Raw genomic sequence first — 24,847 nt, 5'->3', positions numbered from 1 at the left:
CTATGAATGCACTTGTCTAGTCATATTTTGCCAGAAGTTCTCATTGATGACCGTGGCCTCTGACATCCTGAACCTCTAACATAACCTGAACTGGTCCCCTGCAATCACTGAGATTAGACCGCTATGGCATGAGCGGTGTCTTCTATTTGATCCTTGATGGGCCCTTTGAAATGGTTCGGGGATCACAATGCGGCCTCCAGTTATAAAAACACCGTTTGTGATCCTTTGGCAGTCAGGAGTGTCTTCTCAATATTCGGTCAGCGGCTGCAATTCTCCTAGTGAGGCTAGTTTATCTAGTAGCTGAGGTTTGATGCTGTCATTTCCGAGATAAACACGCTTGACTGAGGATAGAGGTCATATGAAGGGCACTCGTAGGAGAAAGCTCCACTTGAGGGGGTTGGCAATTGACCGTGAAAGTCACTTGAACCCTGAAGTCTGAGTGCATCGTCGAGCGCTTGAGATGAAGAGACGCGTTCGTTAGTTAGCTGGGCGTGGAATGCGGCCTCGGATCGTCCTCTCAACCGAGGACATCTCTTGTTTTGCAGCTCTGGTTTTGTGCTCTGAGGGGAGAATGCAAAGCCGTGCTTTGGTGACACTGGCAATCGCTGTTCTTTCTTATCTCTAAATCGATAGGTGTCTCCATGTGTCTTGAATCAAAATATTCTGGGCAGACTGAGCCTTTAGTTATCAGGCGACTGCGGTAAAACTGTTGCTCAAATACATCCAATCGCTTCGGGCGAATCCAGATTGTCTGTCCCTAAAGTCGGAAAGCGAGCAAGGAATGGTTCTCCGCGTGCGGAGAACCGTTTTAATTTGCAAGATCCTGGCCTCTTCGTTTAACCAGTCCTACTTCGGATCCTACACTATACCTGATGATAGAACGGCAGAGATTTTCGGTCCCTTCCACTTGGAAATTGAATATCTCCATAAAGTTAGTGTTTCTTGAATACAAGAATACTAGATCCTTGGTGACTATCATTACTTGACTATTGAATTTCAATGTTTAATGGTTTTACTACAGGTTCAGGAATGGGGTGCAAAATAGAGAATGTTACACTGACCGATATCTCTACATTGAGCATTGAGGCTTGGGAGTGGGGGTTGAAATTGAAATCCTTGGTGCGCTTTTACCTGATAGTATAGTATACAAAGTCGGACTGGTTGATTTAAAAGAGATGTTCAGCGAGAGAAACTCCGATCCGCCCAGATCCCGTCTCGTGCCGGTGGTATCTGCAGGCTCTGCTATGTAGAAGAAAATGATTCGGAGAAATCCACCCGAGGGCATCAGGATGGACGGAGTATCTATTTGATAGAATGGAACAAACAAGGAAGTATATTAGTATATCTCGATCAGCAATCTATGATCTCTCTCAACTCTTGCCCGCAAAACGTCCGATAGCCTAAGAATATACACTTAACTGCGACGTTGAACGCCCACGTCGTTTGCTAGACTTACCTCTTGCTCTCCTGGTCAGTCCACTTCGCCTCGAGCTATGAGCTAAAGCTAACGTCAAGTGCTAAGAGTCTCAAAACCAGGACAAACGGAAAGGAACAACAATGTCTCAAAAGTACGAGTGGTTCGTCCGCCTGCCCGACAGACCAGATGTGCTCGAGACACGCCTAGAAAACCGACCACTGCACGTCTCTCATAACAAACCATTGATGGAAAATGGCACCATTACCTTTGGCGGCCCCCTTCTCTCTTCACAGCCGACAAGTATGGAAGAAGGGCTCCAGAAGATCACTGGGAGCATCCACTTGATCAAAGCGAGGACGGAGGAGGAAGTGTGGGAACTGGTCAGGGATGATCCTTATGCAAAACTTGAGGTTTGGGATCTGGAGAAGGCGGAGGTAATGGCGATGAAGTGTTTTATTATGGCGGATATGTAAATAGGGCGATGTGCATTGGGGCTGGCCCATTGATGAGATGGGCCCCGCGATTGCACTTGTTGCCGTGCCCTTGAATGTTATGGACTGTTTGGAAGGGCAGTGAAGTCCAATTAGAGAGGCATTTATTGCTAGAAACTCTTTTTGACAGTCCGTTTTATCATCCTACGTGGGAATTGCCCGTAGACAGGTGTAGATTGCAAATGTAGGTTTTAAGGAGGAGAACGCAGAAAGCTGTTTCGCTAATGAGTCACTAGGACGATGCATCGGAAAATCCATTGGTTCCACAGCAAACGAGATAGGTAGAGCTACAAATGTCCCTTCTTGCCCCACCATTCCCCGGGTAACTTAAGTGCTTCCACCCGCTTGGAAGTCCTATCGTTCATGTAGCAGAAGCAAGCGGTGGGCATGTGGGTCGTGGGTCGTGGGTCGTGGGCCATTCCTTGAAATCTCCCAGTCCGCTCCTTTGACTGGATGGATGAGATGCCCGAACCCGGGCCAGGGTGCATGACACACAACTTGAAGTCCAAACGTAGTAAAACAGACGAACGAATCAAAAAAAATGGAAGGGAAGTAACAAGGGAAAATAGTACTGTTGAGGCTGAAGGCTTGATCTCCAAGACACGCTCGGATTTATCGACCATCGCGAGGTTGCATTCGGGGTCAACTGAGACTCATGTCTGGATCCCGCATTCGCCTTGAGGGGATTGATTTGGTGTTTTTCATCGCTCGCTAGCAATCCAAACATTTCCGAGGGAACATGTCTTTTTTAATCAGCCTGCATCTGTGTACGCGAAGCGATGTCCGCACGACCAAGGATGTCCTCCAGGGACAAGTCAGCCCGGAATGGTTCGGCAGAATGGAAGGCTAAATAAAGCTCTCCCCGGAGTTTCTTCTGCTCCGCTACCGTCTCGTCCCTAGCTTGTCGAGGAAAGTTCCCTGCCAACGATATTTGGAACCATTTTTTTGCTTTGGCCCCCGAGGAGCGCTTGTAACAGTGCTTGCAGCGAAGAGGCTCTCCGCAGCGGCTGTCAATCGGTCGGCATGTGGGGCGGGATCTGCGCCTAAGCTGCGCCACAACCGCCGCATCGGATGTGCCAAGCAATACTGCCAAGGCTTGGCTCTGAGCTTGATTTTAGGTAGATGGGATCGCGCGGAGTTATTAGACCTTCGGCTTCGGACTTATTGACATGTCCATCGATGGCTCACATTACAGCTACATGGGCGTATATATTTCCGCGTCGCCTTGGGCGACCCCATAGAAAAGCATGCATGGGATTTCCATAAAGTCTTCCGTATCCCCTTCGTTTCTCGTCAGCAGAGGACTTCACACAAAAGCCACGGCAGCCTATTCTCGCTTTGCCTTTGTCAGCCTCCCCGCGACTAACTATCAGCCGCAGATACACAATGGCTTGCAACTCCGCGGCCTGGCTTACTGCCGCCAAAGCCACTCCTTTCGAAGTCAAGCCCGCGCCGCTCTGGACTCCCGGCGAAAACGAGATTCTCGTTCGAAATCACGCCGTCGCCATCAACCCTGTCGATGGTAGCCTTCAGGCTTTTGCCTGGTGGCCCTTGGAGTACCCAACCATCCTGGGCCAGGATGTTGCTGGTGTCGTCAAAGATGTCGGGCCAAATGTAACCCGATTCAAGAGGGGAGACCGCATAGTCGGTCACGCCGTCGGCATGGCCACAAAACGCAACCAGGACAACGGTTTCCAGGCCTACACCATCGTCCAGACAAATATGGCCGCCGAGCTGCCTGAGAGCATCTCTTTCCAAGACGCTGCCGTCATACCACTGGCATTCTCCACCGCGTCCTGCGGGCTCTTCCAGGATGCTTTCCTAAAGCTTCAGCCCCCAACAGAGCCTCCCCAGAACCCAACTGGAGAAACCCTGCTGGTCTGGGGCGGCTCGTCAAGCGTGGGAAGCAATGCAATTCAACTTGCTATTGCTGCCGGCTATGAAGTCATCGTCACCGCCTCTCCCAAGAATTTCAATTACGTGAAGAAGCTTGGTGCCGCGCAGGTATTTGACTATAGCAACCCTACCATCGTCGACGAGCTCGTGGACGCATTCAAGGGCAGAACTGTCGCCGGTGCGATGGATTGCATAGGCGCAGCGGCCACCAAGGCTTGTGCTGAAGTCGTGCAGAAGTCCAGCGGAAGAAAGTTCGTGTCGACCACAAAGGGCGGATTTGAGGAGCCTCCAGAGGGCGTAGCTGTCAAGAATGTCTTTGGAACAACGCTCAAGGATAATAATGTTGGTAAGATGGTCTATGTGGACTTTTTGTCTAAGGCACTGAGGGCGGGATCCTTCGTGCCGGCTCCCGCTCCTTTGGTTGTAGGCAAGGGATTGGAGAGTGTTCAGGGAGGAGTTGATATTATCCGCAAGGGAGTTTCCGCCCAGAAGCTTGTTGTATTGCTCTGAATTTTTACAGCAGTACGTATGTATGTACACTACATACAAAATCCCCGGGTTGGATAGGAAAACCAGAAGGCATGTAGCCAGAGCATTGTGAGAGGGTGAGGGACGAATAAAACAGATTATGACACTAAAACAGTCCTACTGTATGGAAACGTTTGGCTTTGGTTGCTTCAGAAGCTACCATCCTAGCTTAAAAACCGTATCTTGTTTTCTTTACGGTATCGATTTACGGACAATGGAGGGTGTGAAATTTAGCTTTCTTTTTCTCGAACTTTTCCCTAAAACGGAGTTGGCCATGCCATTTTAAACCTTCGTTAATACTCGCCACGAGGAGTTATGCTTCTTGGCATAAGCATGTGCCGCAATTGACAGCCAGCGCAGCTGAATGCACGCATCAGAATGTACACATTTTATGGACCTCAACCGAAAAGCCACAAGGCATCATACTGGATACCATCAGCCTATGGGCTTGCAGCTGAAATAAGTATAACGCAGCCAATACCCACTCAATGCCGCTTTGCATCCCAGACGTCGGGTGAATGTAATATGCAAGAATACACAGTGTCAACGGTAGCTTATGCAGAGGCAGAAATTGCTACTTAAAACGGAAGAACACCTTTCGTTGGCCGGTGGTCGTGGATATCGTGCTCCTTTATGCATGGATAACGTGGAGGGTGGAAATGCGACTTTCCTGTCTTCTGAGCATCCCAGAAGTTGAAAAAAAGTTCCTTCCGGGGATAATCGTGCCTCTGTTCGCGGATATTCGTTTAACTGGCGGTGGCAAGGGATAGCTTCCCCTCCAAAAAGAACTAATTCGTAGGGGGCCATTGACTCGTATCTTATGTATTAGGCGAATATAGGGAAACGGGATGCGCTGGGGCTAGAAAATACTACCACCACCATCCCGAGGTAAGAGCTGCGTGGCTTTTGCACGAGTTGGTCGATTATCAAGCTCTGTGGCCATCCTGATGAGTTTACCTCTTCCTCGAATTTCGGCACATATGCACCCAGACGTATGTTGCAGGACTATTCCCATTCATGGCAACAACATTTCAATTCTGCTTTTTATGGCCAGGTTATGCTTTGGAAGGAGGTACTGCGCCGTCTCATGGTTTGTTGCTTGGTGTAGACAATGCTAGGGATAGCCCATTTAATTCGGCAGCGAGCTGGTCAGGAGTCTAAGAAACGTGGCTTCTCTGTAATCTTACAGGTTAGCCAGGATATGCTTTCGTTTTTAAGTTCACCGCGAGATTTTTTGACAGGCCATGCACGCGGGGTGTGGGAACCTCTAGCATAGATTTGGTGCCACCATCCTGCATACGCCCAAGCCCCAGAGTGCACCCAGACTGGTTGGCTGTTGCGGCCGTTTAACCCAAATGCACACGCTGTAGAGCTATTTTTATTCGGATTTTGATAGTTCCAGCGCGAGATTAGTTAATCGGATTTGACAATAGCTTAGGCCATTCTAGTCAATGCAGTATAATTCTCACGTGCATCCATTTCGTATTTTGAACGGGCGCTCCGTTTGTGTAGCTGAAGAGAACCTTTCATTTTATCCTCTTCCTCTTTCATCAGCAGTGTCAAGAAATGCGCCTATTGACGAGTGCCGAGGCAGCATCTGACCCGATGTGCGGTGCAGTGTAAGGATGCTGGAGCTTCAGGAGGTGGATCGATGTCGTTGGCTCACGGCCTTTCCTTGGAGCCAAGAGACATACGCCTCTACCTAGAGTACCCATATAGCAGGAACCCCCGGCGCGGATTCGTTCCAAAACTTATGTTTGAAGCCAGTGCCCAAAAAGGAAAAAAGGGAAAGGAAAAGGTCCTGGCACCAATGGCTCAAAAAGGGATGCAGAGAACCGCACGCAAGGGCGAAAAGCCTGAGCTTGTACGCCTCAAGCACATCCTCCATGACTGATCGCCAAGAGGATTTGCAGGGGTTGGAGACCACCAGAACAGTCACGAGAGGCTTAATGTTCATGATGGCTCTATTAGCAGGCCATGAACCATGGGACTGCTCCTTCAGCTTTCCAGCGCTATTGTGCATGTACAGCCTGGAAACGCACGCATGGGGTGTTGTCAATTTTGGAAACCCAGAACAATCGTATGCACAACACGACATTCCTGCCAAGGACTTACGAGTGAGCTATGAACAGCATCAACAGAAACTTTGAAGTCAATGCTTGGTTTATAGCCAACGCGCCTCCCGTTGACAGTGGGTTTTAGTGTCCTTGAATGTCGCCTTCAGTATCCAAGTCTTAAAGACTATCGTGGCTATGTTCTCCAGTTGGAAACCTCCCCTGCTTCGAGACTAGGAAAAAGAAAGCTTTCAGACTTTTCCCGCATATTACTGTTTGCCTTGTTATCTCTTTATAGGATTTTGTAATCCTATATCCTACCGCGATAGGGAACATTTCACGCGAGGTCCGAAGTTGAAAACCAAAGCTCACCTCAAGATGTCGGAATCAGTGGGATTCAAAAATACAACTTCAACTTCCCAGCCTCGACAAAAGCCTGGAGCCGCCTGCGAAGAATGCCGGCGGCGAAAGCTACGGTGTGATCGACGACAGCCTCAATGCGGATTGTGTGAAGCGTCTGGCAAGGAATGCCTGGTCTCGACGACTCGATCTCTTCGCGGACCCAAGCGCGGATATCTAAAAGCCTTGCAGGCTCGAATTGGTATGTTTTGGATTCCATGTTATGGGGTTGAATGCTGTGGGAATGAGGAGCATTTTTGGATTCAACAACAAGAAAGGGAGATTCTGGCTAACGCTTTTGGTAGCTGTTCTTGAGGGAAGGCTACTTGAACAAGAGCAACAGAATAACCAAACCGGAAACGTACCGACAGTGGTGAACGAGAATACGGTTGAGAACCTACCATGTAATGATCAGAACTTTGTACAGTGGGATCTTCCAATTCCGGAAGATATGTTTTTGCAGGACCCGTGCTTCGGATCGAAAACTAATGACTCACTGGGAGAATCGTCATTCGACGCCAATTCATTCAACGTCCCAAATGTTGTTGAAAATGTCAATGATGAGGCGAGATTCCAGGATTTCGTCAATGCCACGAAGGTGTTGGATATGTCTGAAGGGCCGGACGAGTTCAATATCTCAGATTTAATGCAGGCAGATCTGTAAGTAATACCCCAAGTTTTTGCTGGGAGAAATCGATCGAGGAGTTGTAAGAAAGGAGAGTCGGCTTTCCGTCCTGAATATAATGATCCTCGATCTAACTTAATAGTAGCGATCAACTATATTTCGATAGAATTCACACATTTGCGCCCATTGTCCATCAGCGCCAGTATTTTTCTTGGAGCCGGCAGCCCAACAAAACCGAGGCCCAGATATGTTTGCAATACGCCATGTGGACTCTCGCAGCGTCAGTATCGGCGCATTATCAAAGCATCCGGGACTCTTTGTACGGATTTATGCGCCGTGCACTCGATTCCTTGGAAGCAGAAAATATAAACCTTGCGGTGACAGATATCGAGCAGGTTCAAGCTTGGCTTTTGCTAGCCATTCATGAGTTTATGTGCGTGGATTTCCGCCGAGCATGGATCAGTGCTGGGCGCGCATTCCGGTTGATTCAACTTAACTGGTTTCACAACACAGAGCCCTTAAATATGACGATCTCGCAGATGGAATGGGTTGAGGCTGAAAGAAAGAGGCGAACCTTTTGGATGGCATATTGCCTGGATCGATTTGTTAGCATCCGAACCGGGTCTCCATTGACTTTTAGCGAACAAATGGTACGATCATCTGCGTGGATTGTTGGAATAAGTGCCACTAGCTGACTGAAATACTTCTTTTGTCCAGATCACGATTCGTCTTCCTTCGCCCGAAGCTGCTTTTGAGAACGACCAGCCCACACTGATGGGATTTCTCTCAGAGGCAATCGCGGCAACAGAGCCTATTGCGCCATCGACATTTATCGAATGCATCATTATGGCAACCATTAGTGGTCGTGCTCTAGCCCACAGGCACCAGTTTTTGGTCGATAATATCTATCTCAACACAAGGGAGGATTTCTGGGACCACCACCACTGGATCAATTCCATTCTAACCAGAAAAATGGATATATTCACTTCAGAATATCCCCTCCGAATACAGCAAACGGATCCAATGCTGCTTTTTATCAGCATGATGTGGCGCACTACCGTTTTGCATCTTTGTCAGACAATGGAGCATGCGATACCATTGACAGACGAGAAGAGACCAGTAGTGGTGGAATATATGGGGCTGTCCTCAATAGCCGCACAGGAAATCGCAGATTTGACAAAGAATATATCGCAACTCAACCGTTTCAAGGTGAGAAGATGTCTCCAGAGTTATACATCAGAAGGGCTGATGTGACTGACAATGCTGTGATCGTAGGTCCATCCATTGACGTCAATCCCCTTATCGCTTGCCGCAGAATTCTTCGGTACATATCGCGACGTCGACAACTCATTTCATAAGCTGCATCAACATATCACCGAGGCGATGCGCAACTTGCAAGGGCTCACCAATCTTGGTCCGAGCTTTCACAGGCGTTCCGCATAAGATAGTGAACAACGTTATGGCACAAAGGTTCACTTTTGAACTGCCGAAGGTTAAATGTGTAATCGAATATGGTTGTAATGGGCTTCGGCCCGGGTTCTAAAAAGGCAGCAACGATGATTCTATGGCGTGTCGGGCATGCATGGAAGGTGACGTTCATTTAATCCTTTTTTTTTTTTTTTTTTTGCCCTGTAGCATGTAGCGAGCCTGTGGAATCATAAGAATACTTTGGCAGTCTTTTTAACTGGTTTTGTTTGAAAATCAAGTCCAGATGAAGCTGGCTTTAAATTTCTTTAACCATTTCAGGTTCTTTCATGCTTTTGTTTTCGTCATCCATCTCGAGAACACTCGGTAAAGCGACAAGAAAGTTCCACGGGAACAAGGAATAGCCAGCGAGGTTCCGCAGCGCCTACGGCTAGCATGAGTACCAGCAACGAGGGCTACGAACGTCGTTTGCGTCTCGGACTTAACGAGGGGCCGCGTCTGGACCCTGCACGTCGTGCAAGTCGGCCACACCCATACATCTTCGGCATTCCCTGTTTTGTCGGCTTTATGACGACTTGTCCTCCCAAGATTGTCTATGGAGTAGTGAGTTGCATACTCCGTACTCGTACGACAGCTGAGGTTTTAAACCGTAATATCGATGTCACTATTGGTAGATATTCGCAATATCCGCTTGCAAACTGAGGTGAGATGGGCGTTAATTGATAAATTTTTACCTTGTGGCGTATGCCAGCGCGATGTCAGGTATATCCTCCGTAGATGGGGTGCAAGTCGCGATCTCTGTTCTCCGAGCATCGGGGGCTGGCCATCCTAGTAAAATCAGCCAAGATTTCATAGCTAGACATCCCTACTTCGTACGTGCATGATTGGCATCCTTCTTTATGAATTGCGTCTTTGGTATGGTGGATCCCTTGTGAGTGGGAACAGCCGGGCTCTTCACTCCGTCCTATGCGGTCTGGCATCGAGGAGATCGAATGCTCCTGAGGTCCAGTCTCGCTGGTGGGAAAAAGGGGAGTCACGTGTTTGATTATGTAACCTAAGGTGGATGAAAAAGGGGCAAATGAAAAAATTATCTCGTGTGAGCTTCCATCAGGCAATTCACATCAATGGAGCACGACGGACATCGCCGCAGAAAGGTTCAAGACGGTGACGCGACAGAGGCCGCACGGGCTTATACCGGACGAAACACGCTTCTGCAGTGCGAGTCTATCCTTGAAGAGGGAAAGGTTTTATGGAATCAGAGTCTGCGACTGGCGCCTGAGGAGTCTTCCTCGGATGCCTACGAGGCGACTGTCGCTAGAGATGTGAAGATAACACCGTCTCCTAGGCAGTGCCCTTCATACGGAGCGGTTAATGAGTCTTAAATTTATTTCTCTACCGTAATGGAAATTATCACTCCTCGAAGTGTGAGAAGCTGGGGAACCCTGACTTGCTTCAGTATACTCTCCGCTCTCTCCGACCAGACCCTTACCTTGGTGTCCAGCATCAGGCCTGTGAGTAAGGTTTGGAGTATTGTCCGCCCTTATGATTTCAGGACTTTAATTTTCTAGCAAGAGAGTACGGTAAGATGGAAAATCTCTATTGCCAGTCAAGGAAGTACACGCCTAGCCCTTTATGTCGTCGACTACCACACCCTGTTCGTGTATCGGAGAAAAAGAAAGGACTTCTACGGAGTATAATCCCTCGAATTGATAGGCTGTATGCGGATAGGCTTCAAGCCAGGACTCTTCCGCTTTCGCCCATAGTGTTAATCAACCTCTGCCGAATGTGTTCTCCTACAACAGTCTCAATTCCCGATCCGTCAAGTGCCACAGTTTTCAATTTCAGGTTCCCATTCAGAAAGAATGGAACGCTGTATCGGTGGTTTACACTCGAGTTGATCACCCGGTGCCGAGCACTGCGATAGTATCCTGCCGTCCATTTCTGAAGCATGTCGCCGATGTTGATCACATAGGAATTTTCCTTTACCGGAACTGGGATCCATGTTTTCGTTGGTGGATACCAAACCTCGAGTCCTTCTGTATTTGGCTCTTGGAGCAAGATTGCGATTCCGCCGAAGTCCGTGTGATCACCAACTACACCCCGCATGAATACTCTCAATCAGAATTGGAAATTTAGAAAGTTTTCCTAGGACAGGCCAAAAGAAAGGAGGGAATCCTACCTCCGAATTGGTTTTCATGCTTGACGGGCTGAGGAGCATAGTGCAAAAGTCTCATTGGAATGGAGGGATTTTCCGCAAACTTGTCAAAAACGTCTGGCGGGCAATTCCAAGCTGCTGGAAGGCCACGAGCGAGGATTTTGAGGAGAACTTTCACCAAATTCACCATTGTGCTTTGATACTCCATGATAGGAGTGCGGAATTCGCTCTCAGGGATAGCGTCCGGCCAAAGATTTGGGCCCCTAGAGAAGCTACCGCAGTCTGGATCATCCTCAGGGATCTCTGCGCCGATAATAAATGCCTTTTCCGAGAAAATGATTTCAGTCTTATTTTCAAAGTGAAAAGGGACAAATCTAAGTTTTGGTTTACCTCTTTTGTATCGGGCAACAGACCCTCCTGGTGGACTTGGATTCCGGGAGGTTCATACCCTCGGAAGGACTTCCCCACGGACTTCGAAATGGCAACTTTCATTCTTTCTTCCATGGGCAGCTCGAAAAATCTTTTGGAGCAAGAGAGTGCCTTATTCTGCTCCCTTGTGGAAACACCATGACCGGTCAGGTAGAAGAAGCCATATGTGGTGCATGCACGGCGGACAGCTTCAACGACATCCTGCACGGCTTCTTCGGTAGCATCTTGCCACAAGAATGGACTGATATCAATGGTTGGGATGGTCTGGGGAACGGCTGTCTCGACAGTCCCCATATTGCCAATTGATTTGGAGGTTGCTACTAGGGATGGTTTATCGATTGAAGGAATCGACGTGTGCATAGGTAGTTGCAAGTATGGCCTAGCACATTCCAGGTGTTAACGCGTTGTCATTTTTATATCGTTCGAAAAGCTCTAGTGACATGACCTCGGGAGCGCAGAAGATCCAGCAGCATTGAGAGTAACCCAGCTTCGTCTCTCTAGGCTACAAGGCCTGCTCCGTAATTGTTTTCACCATCGGAGTTTGACAAAAAGCAACATTGAGAATTTGAAAACTCCGTACCGACGATTCCTGATTCCGGGTTGTTGATAATGCGAAACCTTGTCGGACCAAATATACTCCGCTGAGCGGAGTGATGGATACCTATCGTATCCTACGAGGGGTTTTCCCGGACCATGGCCACTAATTATCCTAATCTCCCGTCCAATCGATGTGCACAAAGTACGGAGGCCCTCTGACTGACACTACGGTGTGGATGAATGAAGGAGGTCCGGAGAGTGCTATGTAGACAGACAGGGAAGACGGAGTTTCTTTTCACGAGCACAAATCCTACATATTGCCGTTAAAAGAACTCCTGACACCCCACAACCACAAGTTAAAGATATCTCACATCAACCGAGTCTTCCTTGAATAAACCCGGACTCTTAGTACAAAAGAGAGACCGACAAAGCTCATCGTCTAGCCATCCAATATTTTCTCCAACTCCAAATCAACTCATTTTCGCTCCAACAAAAGCTACCCTCTGTCTACCAAAGGCAATACCGCAACGATGTCTCAGCAATACGACTGGCTTATCCAAATCCGTGCCAACACCGAGGACCTCGAGGGCCGCATTAACACCCGCCCAGCGCATCTCGTGCATAATAAACCATTGATAGAAGCGGGGAAAATCCTGTTTGGGGGCCCTTTACTCGCGCATCAACCAGAAAGCCCAGATGCAGATCTTGCAGTCACGGGTAGCGTTATGCTGATTCGAGCGGGGACCGAGGAGGAAGTTCGACAGCTGGTTAGGGAAGATCCTTATGCGAAAGTTGGATTTTGGGACGTGGAAAATGCAGTTGTGTCGCCTTTTCGGTGCGTGGTGAGGAAGAAGACGGCGTAAGGGGTGGACGGCCTGTGAAAAGGCCATCGGAGGTTGGATGTCTAGTTCCAGCTTTTCATTTGCGCTGAATAAAGGTAAAGCATAAATTGTCTGTAGGAATTTGCTGAAATATACAGACTATTGTGCCTGCGTTCTCTTCAAAGTGTTCCTTGTATCCTCTTCTGGTATCAGTGTAGACGGGAGGTTGTATAGTAGCAATCCTCCCTCAAAATGCAAACTGTAAGCACCAAAAGCGAGAAATGGAGAACCCAAAGAGAAATAAAGAGAGAGAGCTCGATTTCTATCTATGAATTACTTCATTGATATGCCGCTGATTAGATTCTCAAAAGCAAAAATTAAAACCTTCTTCTGACAGTCTCTGCTGCCGTTAAATCGTTAATATAATTGGGGAATCCAATCAACGACCAAGAGATAACAAAACTTTTTAGCGGAAAATTAAACACCCAGAATGAATGCTTCGATGACTGACAATCTATCTTTCTAGTGGCGTGGGTATAATCTAGCCACTGTCACACCTGAAGTTTAAGATGGTATACGTTATGCTTTGATGTTGATTTTGAACCCATACTGGGCCACTCTCAACCCAGCATACATAAAACCAGCGACACAAAGCGAGACACCACCGAAGATCCACAAGCCAGTCCAACCTAGTGGATTTTGTGTGCCCAAGATACGGCCACCGCCAGGTCCACCGGCTAACACACCAAAGCCGATGATGGCATAGGCCATACCAACTCTGGTTCCGATCTTGGTCTTGTCTTTCGTCAGGATGACGAAGCAGAGAGGCGGCATCCCAATGAGAATGCCGCTGATGAAACCAGAGAGTAATGCAATGACGATGAGGCCTCCCTTATTAGTTACCGCGATGGTGCAGAGGATAAGGACTCCAGAAATGATGGCGCCGGGAGATATGAGGTTGAATGGTCCCGTTTTGTCCGCGATGGCATTGGGGACACTTCGACCGAGACAGGATGCGGCGTTGAAAATAGGCACAATGTAGAAGGCGATTTCGGTGCTGGCGATGTGACGATTCTCGGTGAAGAACGAGAGGAAGAATAGTTGGGTAAACAGCCCCATAAAGGCAATAAATGAGGCGATTACAAAGAACATGTAGGGCGCATCCGTGAAGGCGGTCCAGTCAATGAACGATCTAGCCTTTGGTGGTTTAACGCGGAGTCTCATTGCGGCGAGTGGGAAGAGGAGTGTGCCAAGTGCGAGGAAGCCGATAACGCGGACGGACCAGCCGAATCCTACCCGGTCAATAAGCCGATGGAGGATAATTGGGTAGATGATGCCGCCCAGGGACGAGCCAGAAGCCGCCAGGCCAACAGCCAAGCCAAGTTTCGTGCTGAAATAGGTGGGAAGAATGGAGACGCAGGGTACAAAGAGGCATCCGGCCCCAATTCCAATGCAAAAGCCCTGTGCAAGCAGCACTTGCCAGTAGGCGTTGCAGATGCTAAGCATCATGTGTCCGAAGACAAGACCAAAAGTGCCGACGAGGAGCAATGGGCGAAGGTAGCCCCGGTCGTAGAATGGGCCGACGAGGATACCGGCGAGCAACACCATGAAGGCCTGAATTGAGCCGATCCATGAGATGTCGGAGGAGGATCTCGAGAAGAGGGACCCTGATTCGTAGTATGTCTGGTAGACACCGAAAGCATTGAGGATGCCCCAGCTATTGAAGTAGAGCATGAAACTGCCGGCAACGTGAAGCCAGGCTGAGAGACCGCCGTTTGGAGGGGGTGAAGGCCCACCAGGAGGCAGCACCTTTGAGGTCTGTTCAACGATGGGCGGCGGCTCAGGGCTGTCGCGCTTCTCTTGCTCGAGGCTGCTTGCTGACGACACGGCGGACGGCATTGTGGGCGGGACGGCCTCTGTTTTCTCTGGCAGCCGTAATGGAGAGGACAGGTTATTCTTGAATCCAAGAAGCTTTCCACTCCCTCTGCGACCCAACAGCACGAGTATTTCTACTCGCCTGCGCTGCCATGATCAGGACCAGCGGGCTCGGGCTTGTCGGCGGTGCTATCGCTCTCCACGACACCTGCGCCGATAGCTCCGCGGTCGACCCAAAAAGCGCGGCCGACCGTCTCGTTCTTCGCCACGGAAAGACGCCGTAGCTCGAGAAACTCCGAGCCGGACGGCGATGGGCAGAGCAGGCTGTGACTCTGAGGGTTTCCAGGCATTGGTGGACTGTTTGTTACTGTGAACGTGGAGTTGGGTGAAGTTCATCCTGGCTGGCGAACGTGTGATGTCGCTTGGCATCGTGATAGATTTAAGTAACTATTTCACGGGCACAGGGGGTTTGGTTGAGCCGAAGTTCTCCCACGCGCAATCAAGCGCGCAACCGCGATGTGACTTTCAAAGCCTTTTTTCTTGGGAATGGACAAAGAGTGGACGGAGGAACTTGACTTGTTATTCCGATGGCAAAACTGAACCTCGTCTTCTCAGCTCTTCGCCCTCGTGTCGAGCCCTCACCAATACGACGGCCGTCGTGCTTTTTCTCACCCACGGGTCAAGAGTGATGGCGGAAGGAGAAGAAAGAAGACAAGGCCATGCCCATGGAAGTTACTGGCCCTTTTTGCCTTCAACTTTCCCAGGCTTTTTCCCCTTCCTCCATCTATCCCTACGCTGAGGTGGAGAAACTCACCAGAGTCAAGATTTGCGCTGCTGGACCAGAGAAGATTCACTCTGTACCGACTCACAAGGCACGGATAACTGCCAAAGGCACCGTCTAATCCCACTCTACAATGGCTGGCACAGTCTGCATGGACCAGGACTCGACCATTCACCTCCCTCGCATCCTCTGCCTCCACGGTGGCGGCACCAATGCACGCATTTTCCGCATGCAGTGTCGTGTGCTTGAGCGCACCCTCCGCTCCACATTCCGTCTGGTCTACGCCCAGGCTCCATTTCCAGCGCAGCCAGGTCCAGATGTGACTTCAGTGTACCAAAACTTCGGGCCATTCAAGGGCTGGCTGCAGGCAACCGCCCAAGCCCACGAGTACAGCGCCCAGAACGTAGCGGAGCAGATTCACGACTCTGTAACCGCCGCCAGGTGTGCAGACAATCTACTCGGTGCCACCGGCCAGTTTGTGGGGCTTTTGGGCTTTAGTCAGGGTGCGAAGATTGCAGCGAGTATCCTCTTCGCCCAGCAATATGGAATGGCGTTATCTGGCGGCCAGTGTGACTGGCCGGGCCTCCGTTTCGCGGTACTCCTGGCCGGGCGGGGCCCCCTTGTATGGTTAACGCCGCAGGCACCCATGCCGCACGGGGTTGTTGACCCGACGTCTCCAGCAATGCTGATGCAACAACCCTTCCTCGCTGATGACTCCGATGAGCACATTCTACGTTTGCCGACAATACATGTTCATGGGCTGAATGACCCTGGAATCGACCTCCATCGCGAGCTTTTGAATCAATATTGCGACCCCAATTCCGCAACTTTGCTTGAATGGGAGGGCGCACACTCTGTGCCAATTAAGACCAAGGATGTGAAAGCAGTTGTGGAGCGAATATATTCCGTTGCCCGGGAGGTAGGCGTGCTGAATCTATGGAGATAAGTACCGGGTTATAGTTCATACCCCGTTAAGGTAGCATTAGAATCAAAGAGCGCATATCTATCTTGCGGGCGAAGTAAGAAATATGCATACTTTGTTCTTGTCTACTTTATTCTTCCTGTACGGTCGCATTTAAGGTGCCCTAAACAAAGTGGTTGCTTTTCTACATTCAGAACAACATCATGCTGGATCTCGCTGGTTAGGGACAGATGGTTTCGACTAGCCCTGCGGGACAATCCGCGATGCTGTGATGTCTAAAGAGTCGCCTAGTCGTGCACACAAAGATTGACCAGCGCAGAAAGAGGATAGTCATACAACTCAAAATATATTAGTCCATTCTACTTCCATAAATATCCCTTTCTATAGACAGTACGAAGTACTCTGTGCTCCAAAAGGCAGGCCCAAATAAGTCAAACAAGAGAAAAGAAAATAGTCCGTCAGTTAATTCAAAAACCCCATATCCTTCCAGCTTTTAACAAACAACCTAGCCACCCGCTCGCTCACAGGCCCAACATTTGCCAGGGTCCTTGAGTGCTCTCGCGCCTTCGCCGTATCAAGCAGAAGTCCACCACATGACATGCGAAGGAAGTTCCCGTCAAGAAAGTCTATCAGTATAATTGCTGGGTTCTCGCCCTCGGGGCCTTCCACCCGCCTTGGATGATCTATCACGCGCTGTACCCAATCTTTGAATGGGATAACGTTCTGTGGCGGTATATCCATGGCATCCGCCAACACGGGAATCATTTCCTTCCATGGTTGACGAACCGGGTTGTCGATGTGGTAAATAGGATATAAGGTCGTCTCTTCGGGCAACATCAGGATATCGACAAGCGTGCTGGCGACGTCGTCTACAGGTGTCCAGGAGAGAAGCCCATCAAAGTCCGGTAGGGCCTGAAGTGTCTGAGAAGATTTAAACACGAACGACAGATGCTCCATCGGATTCCAGTAACCGCTTGCGCTGGAGCCTCCAACCTGCCCAAGCCGGATAGCCGTGGCACGGAATCGGTCTGGGTATTTGTGCAACGTTTCGTCAAGCATACACTCGCAAATGTATTTGGCATCACCATAGCCTGTGGGTAGCACGGATTCGATTGTCATCCGCTCCTCAGGAACATTAACCTTGCCCGTCCAGATGGGCCAGTGCCCGACGGTCGCAATTGAGGAGATGAACTCGAACGTCACCTTGGTTCCCTGCGACCGTCTGCTTGATATCTTACGAGCGAGATTGAGCAGGTTGCGCATAATCTGAAGCTGGGGTGTAAAGTTCTTGACAGGCCACTTGGCATTCATGAGCCATGCATTGTGAATGATATCGGTGACATTGTTGACAAGGTCTTCATAGTCGACCGTTAGTAGACCAAGGTTAGGTTTTGACAGGTCTGTCTCAATCACACACAATTTTCTGGAAGCTTCCGGATTAATACTGATGCCTTTCTTTGTCAGAGCCTGTTGCTGCCGCTCTTTGGGTACCTGTCTACTTCGCCGGTTGAGGCATACAACGCGCCTGATATCTGGGAGATTCGCAAGTTTGGCAATTATGTGGGATCCCAAGCTGCCGGTGGCGCCTGTCACGAGCACAGTTTTGCCCTTCGGATTATGCTTCGGAAGAGAGGCCGATAATTCATCGACGACAGCCGCGGCAAAGCCGTCGGTCAGCTCCTGCACGTATTTATTGACGACTGCTTGTCGAGCGGCACAGTCAGCTGATCGAATCTCAATAGGCTTGGGGGTGGAAGGAATTCGGAGTCTGTCGCACCTAGAACCCGAAGCCATTGCGATAATCAGCTTCTCAACCTTGTTTTCCGGCATGTTACCGTCCGTCCAATCAACATGCCCATAGCCAACAGACTGTAAATCCTTCTCCCATCTGGACTCGCATGTAACAGCATGTGTGCGGCCATCATCGAAGAACCACCAACCTTCAAATAGCCCAAAGATCATATCGACCCAGTAGAGTGTACCCGTCATCTCCAGCATCATAAGGAGCCCATCTGGCCGTAATGCCTTACGGATATTCTTTGCCGACTCACACAAGCTGTGTGTCGCGTGAACAGCATTGCTTGCAATAACGACATGTTGAGTCCCGATGAGATCGTCCGCAGGCGCCTTCTCAATATCATGGGTTCTGAACTTCATGAATTGGTAAGGTTTGAACTTTTTCCTTGCACCAGCGACAAAGGACGGCGCAAGGTCTGTAAAGGTATACTCGATTGGCACGTTCAACTTTGCCAAAAGAGGAACAATCCACTTAGTTGTTCCACCAGTACCAGCACCCATCTCCAGAATCTTGAGTGGGCCAGTGCTCATATCGAGCTTCGAGATAAGCCGACACAAGAAGTCTTCCATCTGTGCATAGAACAACCGGTTCAGGGGCCAGTCAGCATACAGGCCTGAGACAAGCTCGCGACCCTCCTCTGTACAGAAGATCAACTTGATCCCATCTGTATTGCCTCGCAGCACCTCCGCTAGATTAGAACCGGTGTAGAAGGTAAGTCTATCTGCCGTATTTTGATCCGGGAAGCGTTTGAGTAGCTGCTCGAGGATGTCCTTGCTGGATTCTGGCGGAGGTGGAGTGGTAGTTCGCGTGATAGTGTCGCCATCGAGGTTTATCAGCAGCGCTTCCTTTGCAAGCATCCGGTAAAGGTAATCCACCAAACGCCTATGTTCCGAAGGGTGTGAAATGCGAGCTAGCTTCTGCCCGGGCTTTGCCTCCCGCAGATTACATCCTAGCTCATCAAAGGCCTCAAGGGTAAGTGCAATACACAGTTGTGTTTGGACCGGCATGACCATATCAACGTAGTTGGTCTGGTTATACTCGGCAATTTTCTCATCCGTTAACTGTTTTGTTTCGTTGAATGCTTCCATGACTGTGGCGAAAGGGAGTTCGAGGCCGGTAGGTTCTTTGTTCAGAAGATCTCTTTCCGCCTCGGGCACAGGAGTGCTTGGGTTGGTTTGAATAGTAGAAGCGGTGAACTCGTTATTGGTGTTTGATCTTTCATAGCTATCGTCAGACTCCCCGTAATCACTGTTGGCAGCGACCTCCCCGCCTGTAGAGCGATTCACAGCGCTCTGAACACACTTGAGTAGGTTACACATGTCCACAATCTGCATGAGCTCACTTTCAGGAAGCGTAATATTGAATGCTTGCTCAATCTCATGGGCCATCTCCATTCCCATGAGAGAATCGATACCGAGGTCAGCAAGTTGGCTATCATCTTTAATCTCATCCAACTCAAGACCCGAGAGCTCTACTAGAATTGCCTTTACCTTCGGGCTCACGTCTAGACTCTGAGACTGCTTCTTCCCCTTTGCCGGTTTGGTGATATTTGGTGCGTGGTTGGCCGATATGGTGGACTCTGGTGACAGGGTAATCGTGGAATTAGCGGCTCGCTCCACCTTGACTGACCCTGAGTGTTTTGCAACGCAACCATGGGCATTCCTCACGGTAAGACATGAAAGTAGCTTGCTCATTGAAACCTTTGGAATTCTGACATAGCTGATACCGAGAATTGCCTCAACTAGTGCACCGCTGCTGGCATTAAAAACAAAAACATCCGTGAGATATGATGTCTCCGAAGGGTGGTGGTGGGTTGCAAACACGTGGAAGGCCTTTGGATTGAGGTCTCCGTGGTAAAACTTCGGTGACCTTATCCATTGCTCAATCCCATTGGCAATAAATATATCCGTTGGAGCTCGATCTGTCATGCAATTTACCCAAATACCTCCAACTTGACAGAAGCTGTCGACAAGGTGGGCGTCAAGCCATGATTCGCTATCGCACTTCCTGACAACATACCCAGCGGACTGATTGCCACGACCGACAAGTTTCTCGAGACCGCGATAGTCCTCACCATAGTCAACAATCTCAGCGAATATCCTGTAGATGTTCGTGCTCTTGAGAATTTCATCTACCTCACCACTCGTTAACAGATTCAAACAGTTTTGATGGCCGATCAGCCGCTCAAACCGCGCGAATTCAAGTCTAATCATCAGGTCATCTGAAGGCCGGAAGAGTACTTTACCAGTTGTATGAAGTGTTTTCAAGGTGCTGTTTGCCAAGTCGGTGCTGAATACCTCGAAATTCCAGGATGGGGCTGTGCTCGTGTCGTCTTCATTAACCTCGATCCAAACTGCCCGCGCTGCGTTGATGCAGATAGGAGACTGATTTTGAACGCCATGGATCTGCGGCATCAGTTTTGCAGCCATGAGGTCGGGGCGGAGATTGCGAATGGCCTCGACGACAAGATCCAACTGCACCGTTGATGGGCAAATGGGCTCAGTTTCCGCGATGACGTGACCGACGATAAGCCTATCATACTTCGAGATCATCGTGTTGATCTGGAACTTAGCGAGGCGCTTCCTGCCATCTTGATATCCAACGAAGGTGAGAAGTTGGTCAGGGACCCTTTCTTCTTCCTCCTTCGGCAAGGTTGGCGTCGATGATACCTTAGGGGGGCCCCTAAGCTCGATCCAATGGGACACCTTATCGAACTGATATGGAGGAAGCAATAGAGGAGTATGCTCTTTTGTTTGTGCAGTCTGATGTGGCCAATGGTCTACTTTCAGGCCAGCCCTCCACAAGCTCAACGTGGTGTCAGTGAGATTGTTGATTCCATTGTCGCATGTGATATTGACAGCGTGGAAGTGCGAACTACCAGGATTACCAAGCGCTCGGCTTGCCATGGAAGTAATCGTGGAGTTGGAACCAGCTTCTAAAAAAATGCATGATAGGTGACGCTTAGAGAGTCGCTCCACCGCGTGGTGGAAGAACACCGGGGAACGGATGTGGTCCGAAACAAACCTAGGGGTGAGTTTTTCTTGATGAGGAAATTCAGTTGCCCTCTCCATGGGAATTATGGGTTCGCCAAAATTTAGATTTTTGGAACCCTGTTCTAGCTGCTCAAGAAGAGGTCGAGCAAAGCACAGTGAAATGCATTGGTAACATTCAGTCTCTTCGCTCTCATCGATGAAAAAGCTGGTGTGGAGATAGAAGCAGCGACGGCTTCGATAGACGCTGTAGAACCAGCAATAGTGAAGCTCCTGGGTCCGTTGTAGCAGGCAATGCTGGCTGGAATCTCCCCTGGACAGTTTTTGCTTGACTCGCTCAGAAGTTTCTCAACATCCTCCACGTCAGCTTCCACCGCTATCATGGCGCCTTTATCACCACTCCAAGCGTCCCGAACAAGAGTAGCGCGGCTCACAACCATCCTCAAGCTGTCTTCTAGGGAGAGGATTTGCGAGACGCAAAGAGCTGTGAGCTCGCCGAAGCTATGGCCCACAACTGCAGCTGGCTGAATGCCTGAGTCAATCCAGCTGTGAGCACAAGCATACTGCATCGCAAATAGTATAAGCTGCAACTTAACAGTATCCTGAATGGGTGAACGCTCGAATATACTTGGGAAGATACTCCCAGCACCGAGTGAGCGTGCAGCCGCATCGACAGTGTCAAGGTGTTTTTGGAGGATAGCCACACGTTTGTACACATTTGGATCCAAACCAATAAATGTAGAGACTTGGCCACCAAAGCAGAGCACGACTGGCCGAGGCTGGGCGGTAGTTGCAGCACTAGCAACGCTCATATCGCCCTTCTCGAACATCTCTAGCTTCTGCAGTAGTTCATCCACTGATCGAACACTAAACATCAAGCTACGCTCGAGGGAACGATTACTTTGGCGGGCAAGGTTAAAGGAGATGTTAGACAACGAAAGTCCCTTCGTTGAAGAGCTTTGTCCAGCAATAAACTTGCGGAAAGCTTCAGAGTACCGACGAAGGCTTTGGTCGTCAAGACCACAGAACCAGAATGGGAACTTGGTCCCGGCGGCCACTTCGATAGGGCTCTCCGGAGCCGTCTTAGATCTGGGAACTAGCGGTTGCGTGATAACCATCGAAGCGTTAGATCCTGACGCGCCGTAGTTATTGATAAGTGCTGCCTTGAAATCGGTGTTCCATGCCTGTAATTTCGTGGGAATGCTCATATTATCTGCCGGGGTAGCATCGATGGCCGGGTTTATTGTATTGAAGCTTGCCTGGGGAGGAATCATGCTCTTTTGGATCATGAGCAGAACCTTGATAATTGAAACAATTCCGGACGTGCATTCAATGTGACCGACGAGGCCCTTGACCGAACCTAGCATAAGAGGGCCCGTCCTTGCCGGCCCACCGAGGGCTTTCCGGATACTGTCATATTCGGCAGGGTCTCCAACAGCAGTTCCGGTGCCATGTGCCTCAACAACGGAAATTTCCGCCGGCTTGATGCGGGCTTGATTCCTGACAGCACAGAACAGGCTGGATAAGGAGGGAACATTGGGGACAAAGATAGGAGTGCAGTTCTGATTTTGTTGCACAGCTGTTGCAGCAATGACACCCAAGATTTGGTCCCCATCAGCAATGGCAGCAGAAGCCTTCTTTAGGAACACAGCAGCAATGCCCTCGCCTCTGCAGTAGCCATCAGCGTCAGCATCAAAAGGCTTGCATTGCCCTGTGGTGCTCAAAAAAGAGGCCCCTGCAAGATTTTGGAACCAGAGAGGGCCGCTCATAATATGGGTCCCCCCTGCGAGGGCGGCATTGCATTCTCCACTAATAATTGCGCGGCATGCCTGATGCACAGCGACAGTTGATGAAGAACAGGCTGTATCAATGGTAAGCCCTGGGCCTGTCCAGCCGAAGTAATGGCTGACTTTTCCTGCAATAAAGCCTTGCAAATTCCCAGTTGCAGAGAATGCGTTGGGCGCATGACAAGCGATATTATTCTCATAGTCAGTCGCACAAACGCCCATATAACATCCAATGTTCTTCTCCGGATTGGCCGAGTGGAAGTAGCCAGACTGTTCGACAGCTTGGTAGGCAATCTGTAAAAGATGACGCTGCTGAGGATCCATTGTAGCGCTCTCGCGTGGGCTTTTCTTGAAGAATTTATGGTCAAACATATCGTGGCCATTGACAAAGTTGCCAAACCACTTCCGCTTCGGGTCGGTATCACGGAATGCTGTTTCGAAACCAAACCGCTCCTTAGGAACCTCCCTGTGCTGTGATTTCCCTGAACATAAAAGGTTCCAGAACTCCTCTAGGTCCTCCGCGCCGGCGAATTTACATGACATACCGACGACGGCAATGTCATTGTCCGAGTAGGTCCGCTGGTCCTTCTGCAATCCCTCGAATTGCCCGTTGGTTAGATCTCGATCCGCCACATAGACCACCTGTTGGCTCAAACGGCGCATGAGTGAGGGTGGTATGCACCGTTCGGAGCCAAACGAGAAGATGGCGGCATTTTTATCATTTAGGCTGCCAGCACGAACAGTGGAGAAAGTCCGATACCATTGTGGAGGCTCTACCAGAATAGACGTCAAAGCATGGCTGTGCAAGGTCCCTTTGGTGATCAACTCCCCTCCACTGTTTGATCTAGTGGGTATCACTAGCTGCGATGCATCAGGGAGTTGAAATTCTGGATGGGTATTACAGAATTCAACTAATGAACTTAACTGAGGTCGGTGACATTCGGCATGAAAGCGTCCGAATAGGCCTACTTCAGATACCATCACACCGGACGATTTCAGCTGCTGCTGCAACTTCGAAACCGTTGAGGATGCCGCGGTCACAGTGACTCGATATTCATCATAATTGACGGAAACGTAGGCCTAGATGGTCCCATTAGCTATAATATCAAGGTAGAGGCAAGAACATTGACACAGTTCCGGGGGAGGGGGGCCAAAAGGTTTTTTTTTTTTTTTTTTTTTAATATTTACCTCAGGGAAGTGCTTCAGGACACGCAAAACCTCCTCAGCGCTCTCAGCGGTGTTGCAGAGAGTGGCGAGAGACTTTGAAGTTCCAAGTTCAGACTCTCTATCCTGAGAGTCCACAACCATTCCAATCAGCAGGCCAAGACGAACTGCGACGGCGCCATACTTGACGAACTCCTCCCTATGAGTTGCACTTGATACAGCGAAAGCGCTGAGGAGCCCTGTGCAGAAACCAAGCGTCTCTGCGCCATGCTTTGAATCAAGGAGGTGGTCAGACTTGTTGTCCAGGTCAAGTTGGTTACTGTGAAGAAAAGCAGTATACTGTGCCAGGTGAGATATAACAGCAAGAGGGATCAGGAGCGCGTTCGGAAGCAGGAACGGGATCTTGAGCTGTTGTCCAGTCCTAAAGGCAAAGTCTAGATTTTCCAACTGATTGAGAGCTGACCAGTCTTCGAGATTTGGAAGTGCTGCGATGATAGTCCTCCAACATTGCGGGAGTTCGGCAATAGCTTTAAGAATCCAGTCGTGTGAATCGGCTTCAATCACGGTTTTCCGTAACTCGGTAAAGGAAGCCTCGTCGAAGGACAAGGGAAGAGATCCGAATAGTAAAATCAAGGGCCCTGAAATGGGGCCCTTTAACCGATCATCCATGTTCATCATCGTTGCCGGCTTCCGGTTTTAGGGGATATGGCAAAGGAGAGAGAAGGGACAGATCTATTGTTGAAAAGTCTATTT

The 24,847-nt window shown here is 49.6% G+C and overlaps 9 protein-coding genes across 9 annotated transcripts; 6 read left to right on the top strand and 3 right to left on the bottom strand.

Moving 5' to 3' along the window:
• Positions 1-1,557: 1,557 nt before the first annotated feature.
• CIMG_07089 (uncharacterized protein) lies at positions 1,558-2,189 on the top strand (the record flags this gene model as incomplete). The annotated part of the gene is made up of 2 exons (XM_001243192.2): positions 1,558-1,851; positions 2,145-2,189. The coding sequence occupies 2 exons, from the start codon at positions 1,558-1,560 to the stop codon at positions 2,187-2,189; spliced, it is 339 nt and encodes a 112-aa protein (XP_001243193.2).
• A 988-nt stretch (positions 2,190-3,177) lies between these two features.
• Positions 3,178-4,444, top strand: CIMG_07088 (zinc-binding oxidoreductase CipB). The gene has a single exon (XM_001243191.2). It carries the CDS (start codon positions 3,295-3,297, stop codon positions 4,312-4,314), a length of 1,020 nt encoding a protein of 339 aa, XP_001243192.1. The 5' UTR covers positions 3,178-3,294; the 3' UTR covers positions 4,315-4,444.
• Positions 4,445-5,898: 1,454 nt separating this feature from the next.
• CIMG_13103 (uncharacterized protein) lies at positions 5,899-6,482 on the top strand (the record flags this gene model as incomplete). The annotated part of the gene is made up of 3 exons (XM_001243190.2): positions 5,899-5,951; positions 6,052-6,196; positions 6,246-6,482. 3 exons carry the CDS (start codon positions 5,899-5,901, stop codon positions 6,480-6,482), a joined length of 435 nt encoding a protein of 144 aa, XP_001243191.2.
• A 282-nt stretch (positions 6,483-6,764) lies between these two features.
• Positions 6,765-8,853, top strand: CIMG_07086 (uncharacterized protein; the record flags this gene model as incomplete). The annotated part of the gene is made up of 5 exons (XM_001243189.2): positions 6,765-6,987; positions 7,091-7,445; positions 7,556-8,060; positions 8,128-8,619; positions 8,686-8,853. The coding sequence occupies 5 exons, from the start codon at positions 6,765-6,767 to the stop codon at positions 8,851-8,853; spliced, it is 1,743 nt and encodes a 580-aa protein (XP_001243190.2).
• Positions 8,854-10,566: 1,713 nt separating this feature from the next.
• On the bottom strand, positions 10,567-11,713 carry CIMG_07085 (citrinin biosynthesis oxygenase CtnA; the record flags this gene model as incomplete). Its single annotated transcript, XM_001243188.2, has 3 exons — positions 10,567-10,928; positions 11,015-11,336; positions 11,381-11,713. The coding sequence occupies 3 exons, from the start codon at positions 11,711-11,713 to the stop codon at positions 10,567-10,569; spliced, it is 1,017 nt and encodes a 338-aa protein (XP_001243189.2).
• A 773-nt stretch (positions 11,714-12,486) lies between these two features.
• CIMG_07084 (uncharacterized protein) lies at positions 12,487-12,819 on the top strand (the record flags this gene model as incomplete). Its single annotated transcript, XM_001243187.1, has 1 exon — positions 12,487-12,819. The coding sequence occupies one exon, from the start codon at positions 12,487-12,489 to the stop codon at positions 12,817-12,819; it is 333 nt and encodes a 110-aa protein (XP_001243188.1).
• A 291-nt stretch (positions 12,820-13,110) lies between these two features.
• On the bottom strand, positions 13,111-14,676 carry CIMG_07083 (uncharacterized protein; the record flags this gene model as incomplete). The annotated part of the gene is made up of 2 exons (XM_001243186.2): positions 13,111-13,180; positions 13,388-14,676. The coding sequence occupies 2 exons, from the start codon at positions 14,674-14,676 to the stop codon at positions 13,111-13,113; spliced, it is 1,359 nt and encodes a 452-aa protein (XP_001243187.2).
• A 487-nt stretch (positions 14,677-15,163) lies between these two features.
• On the top strand, positions 15,164-16,723 carry CIMG_07082 (citrinin biosynthesis oxidoreductase CtnB). Its single transcript, XM_001243185.2, has one exon. It carries the CDS (start codon positions 15,567-15,569, stop codon positions 16,377-16,379), a length of 813 nt encoding a protein of 270 aa, XP_001243186.1. The 5' UTR covers positions 15,164-15,566; the 3' UTR covers positions 16,380-16,723.
• A 94-nt stretch (positions 16,724-16,817) lies between these two features.
• CIMG_13102 (citrinin polyketide synthase) lies at positions 16,818-24,772 on the bottom strand (the record flags this gene model as incomplete). Its single annotated transcript, XM_001243184.2, has 3 exons — positions 16,818-21,272; positions 21,320-24,010; positions 24,119-24,772. 3 exons carry the CDS (start codon positions 24,770-24,772, stop codon positions 16,818-16,820), a joined length of 7,800 nt encoding a protein of 2,599 aa, XP_001243185.2.
• Positions 24,773-24,847: the final 75 nt, after the last annotated feature.

The sequence above is a fragment of the Coccidioides immitis genome (genome assembly GCF_000149335.2).
Source record: "Coccidioides immitis RS genomic scaffold supercont3.2, whole genome shotgun sequence".
NCBI lineage: Eukaryota > Fungi > Ascomycota > Eurotiomycetes > Onygenales > Onygenaceae > Coccidioides > Coccidioides immitis.
Note: the sequence above shows the minus strand (reverse complement) of the source record. Positions and strands in the feature narration are given on the sequence as shown.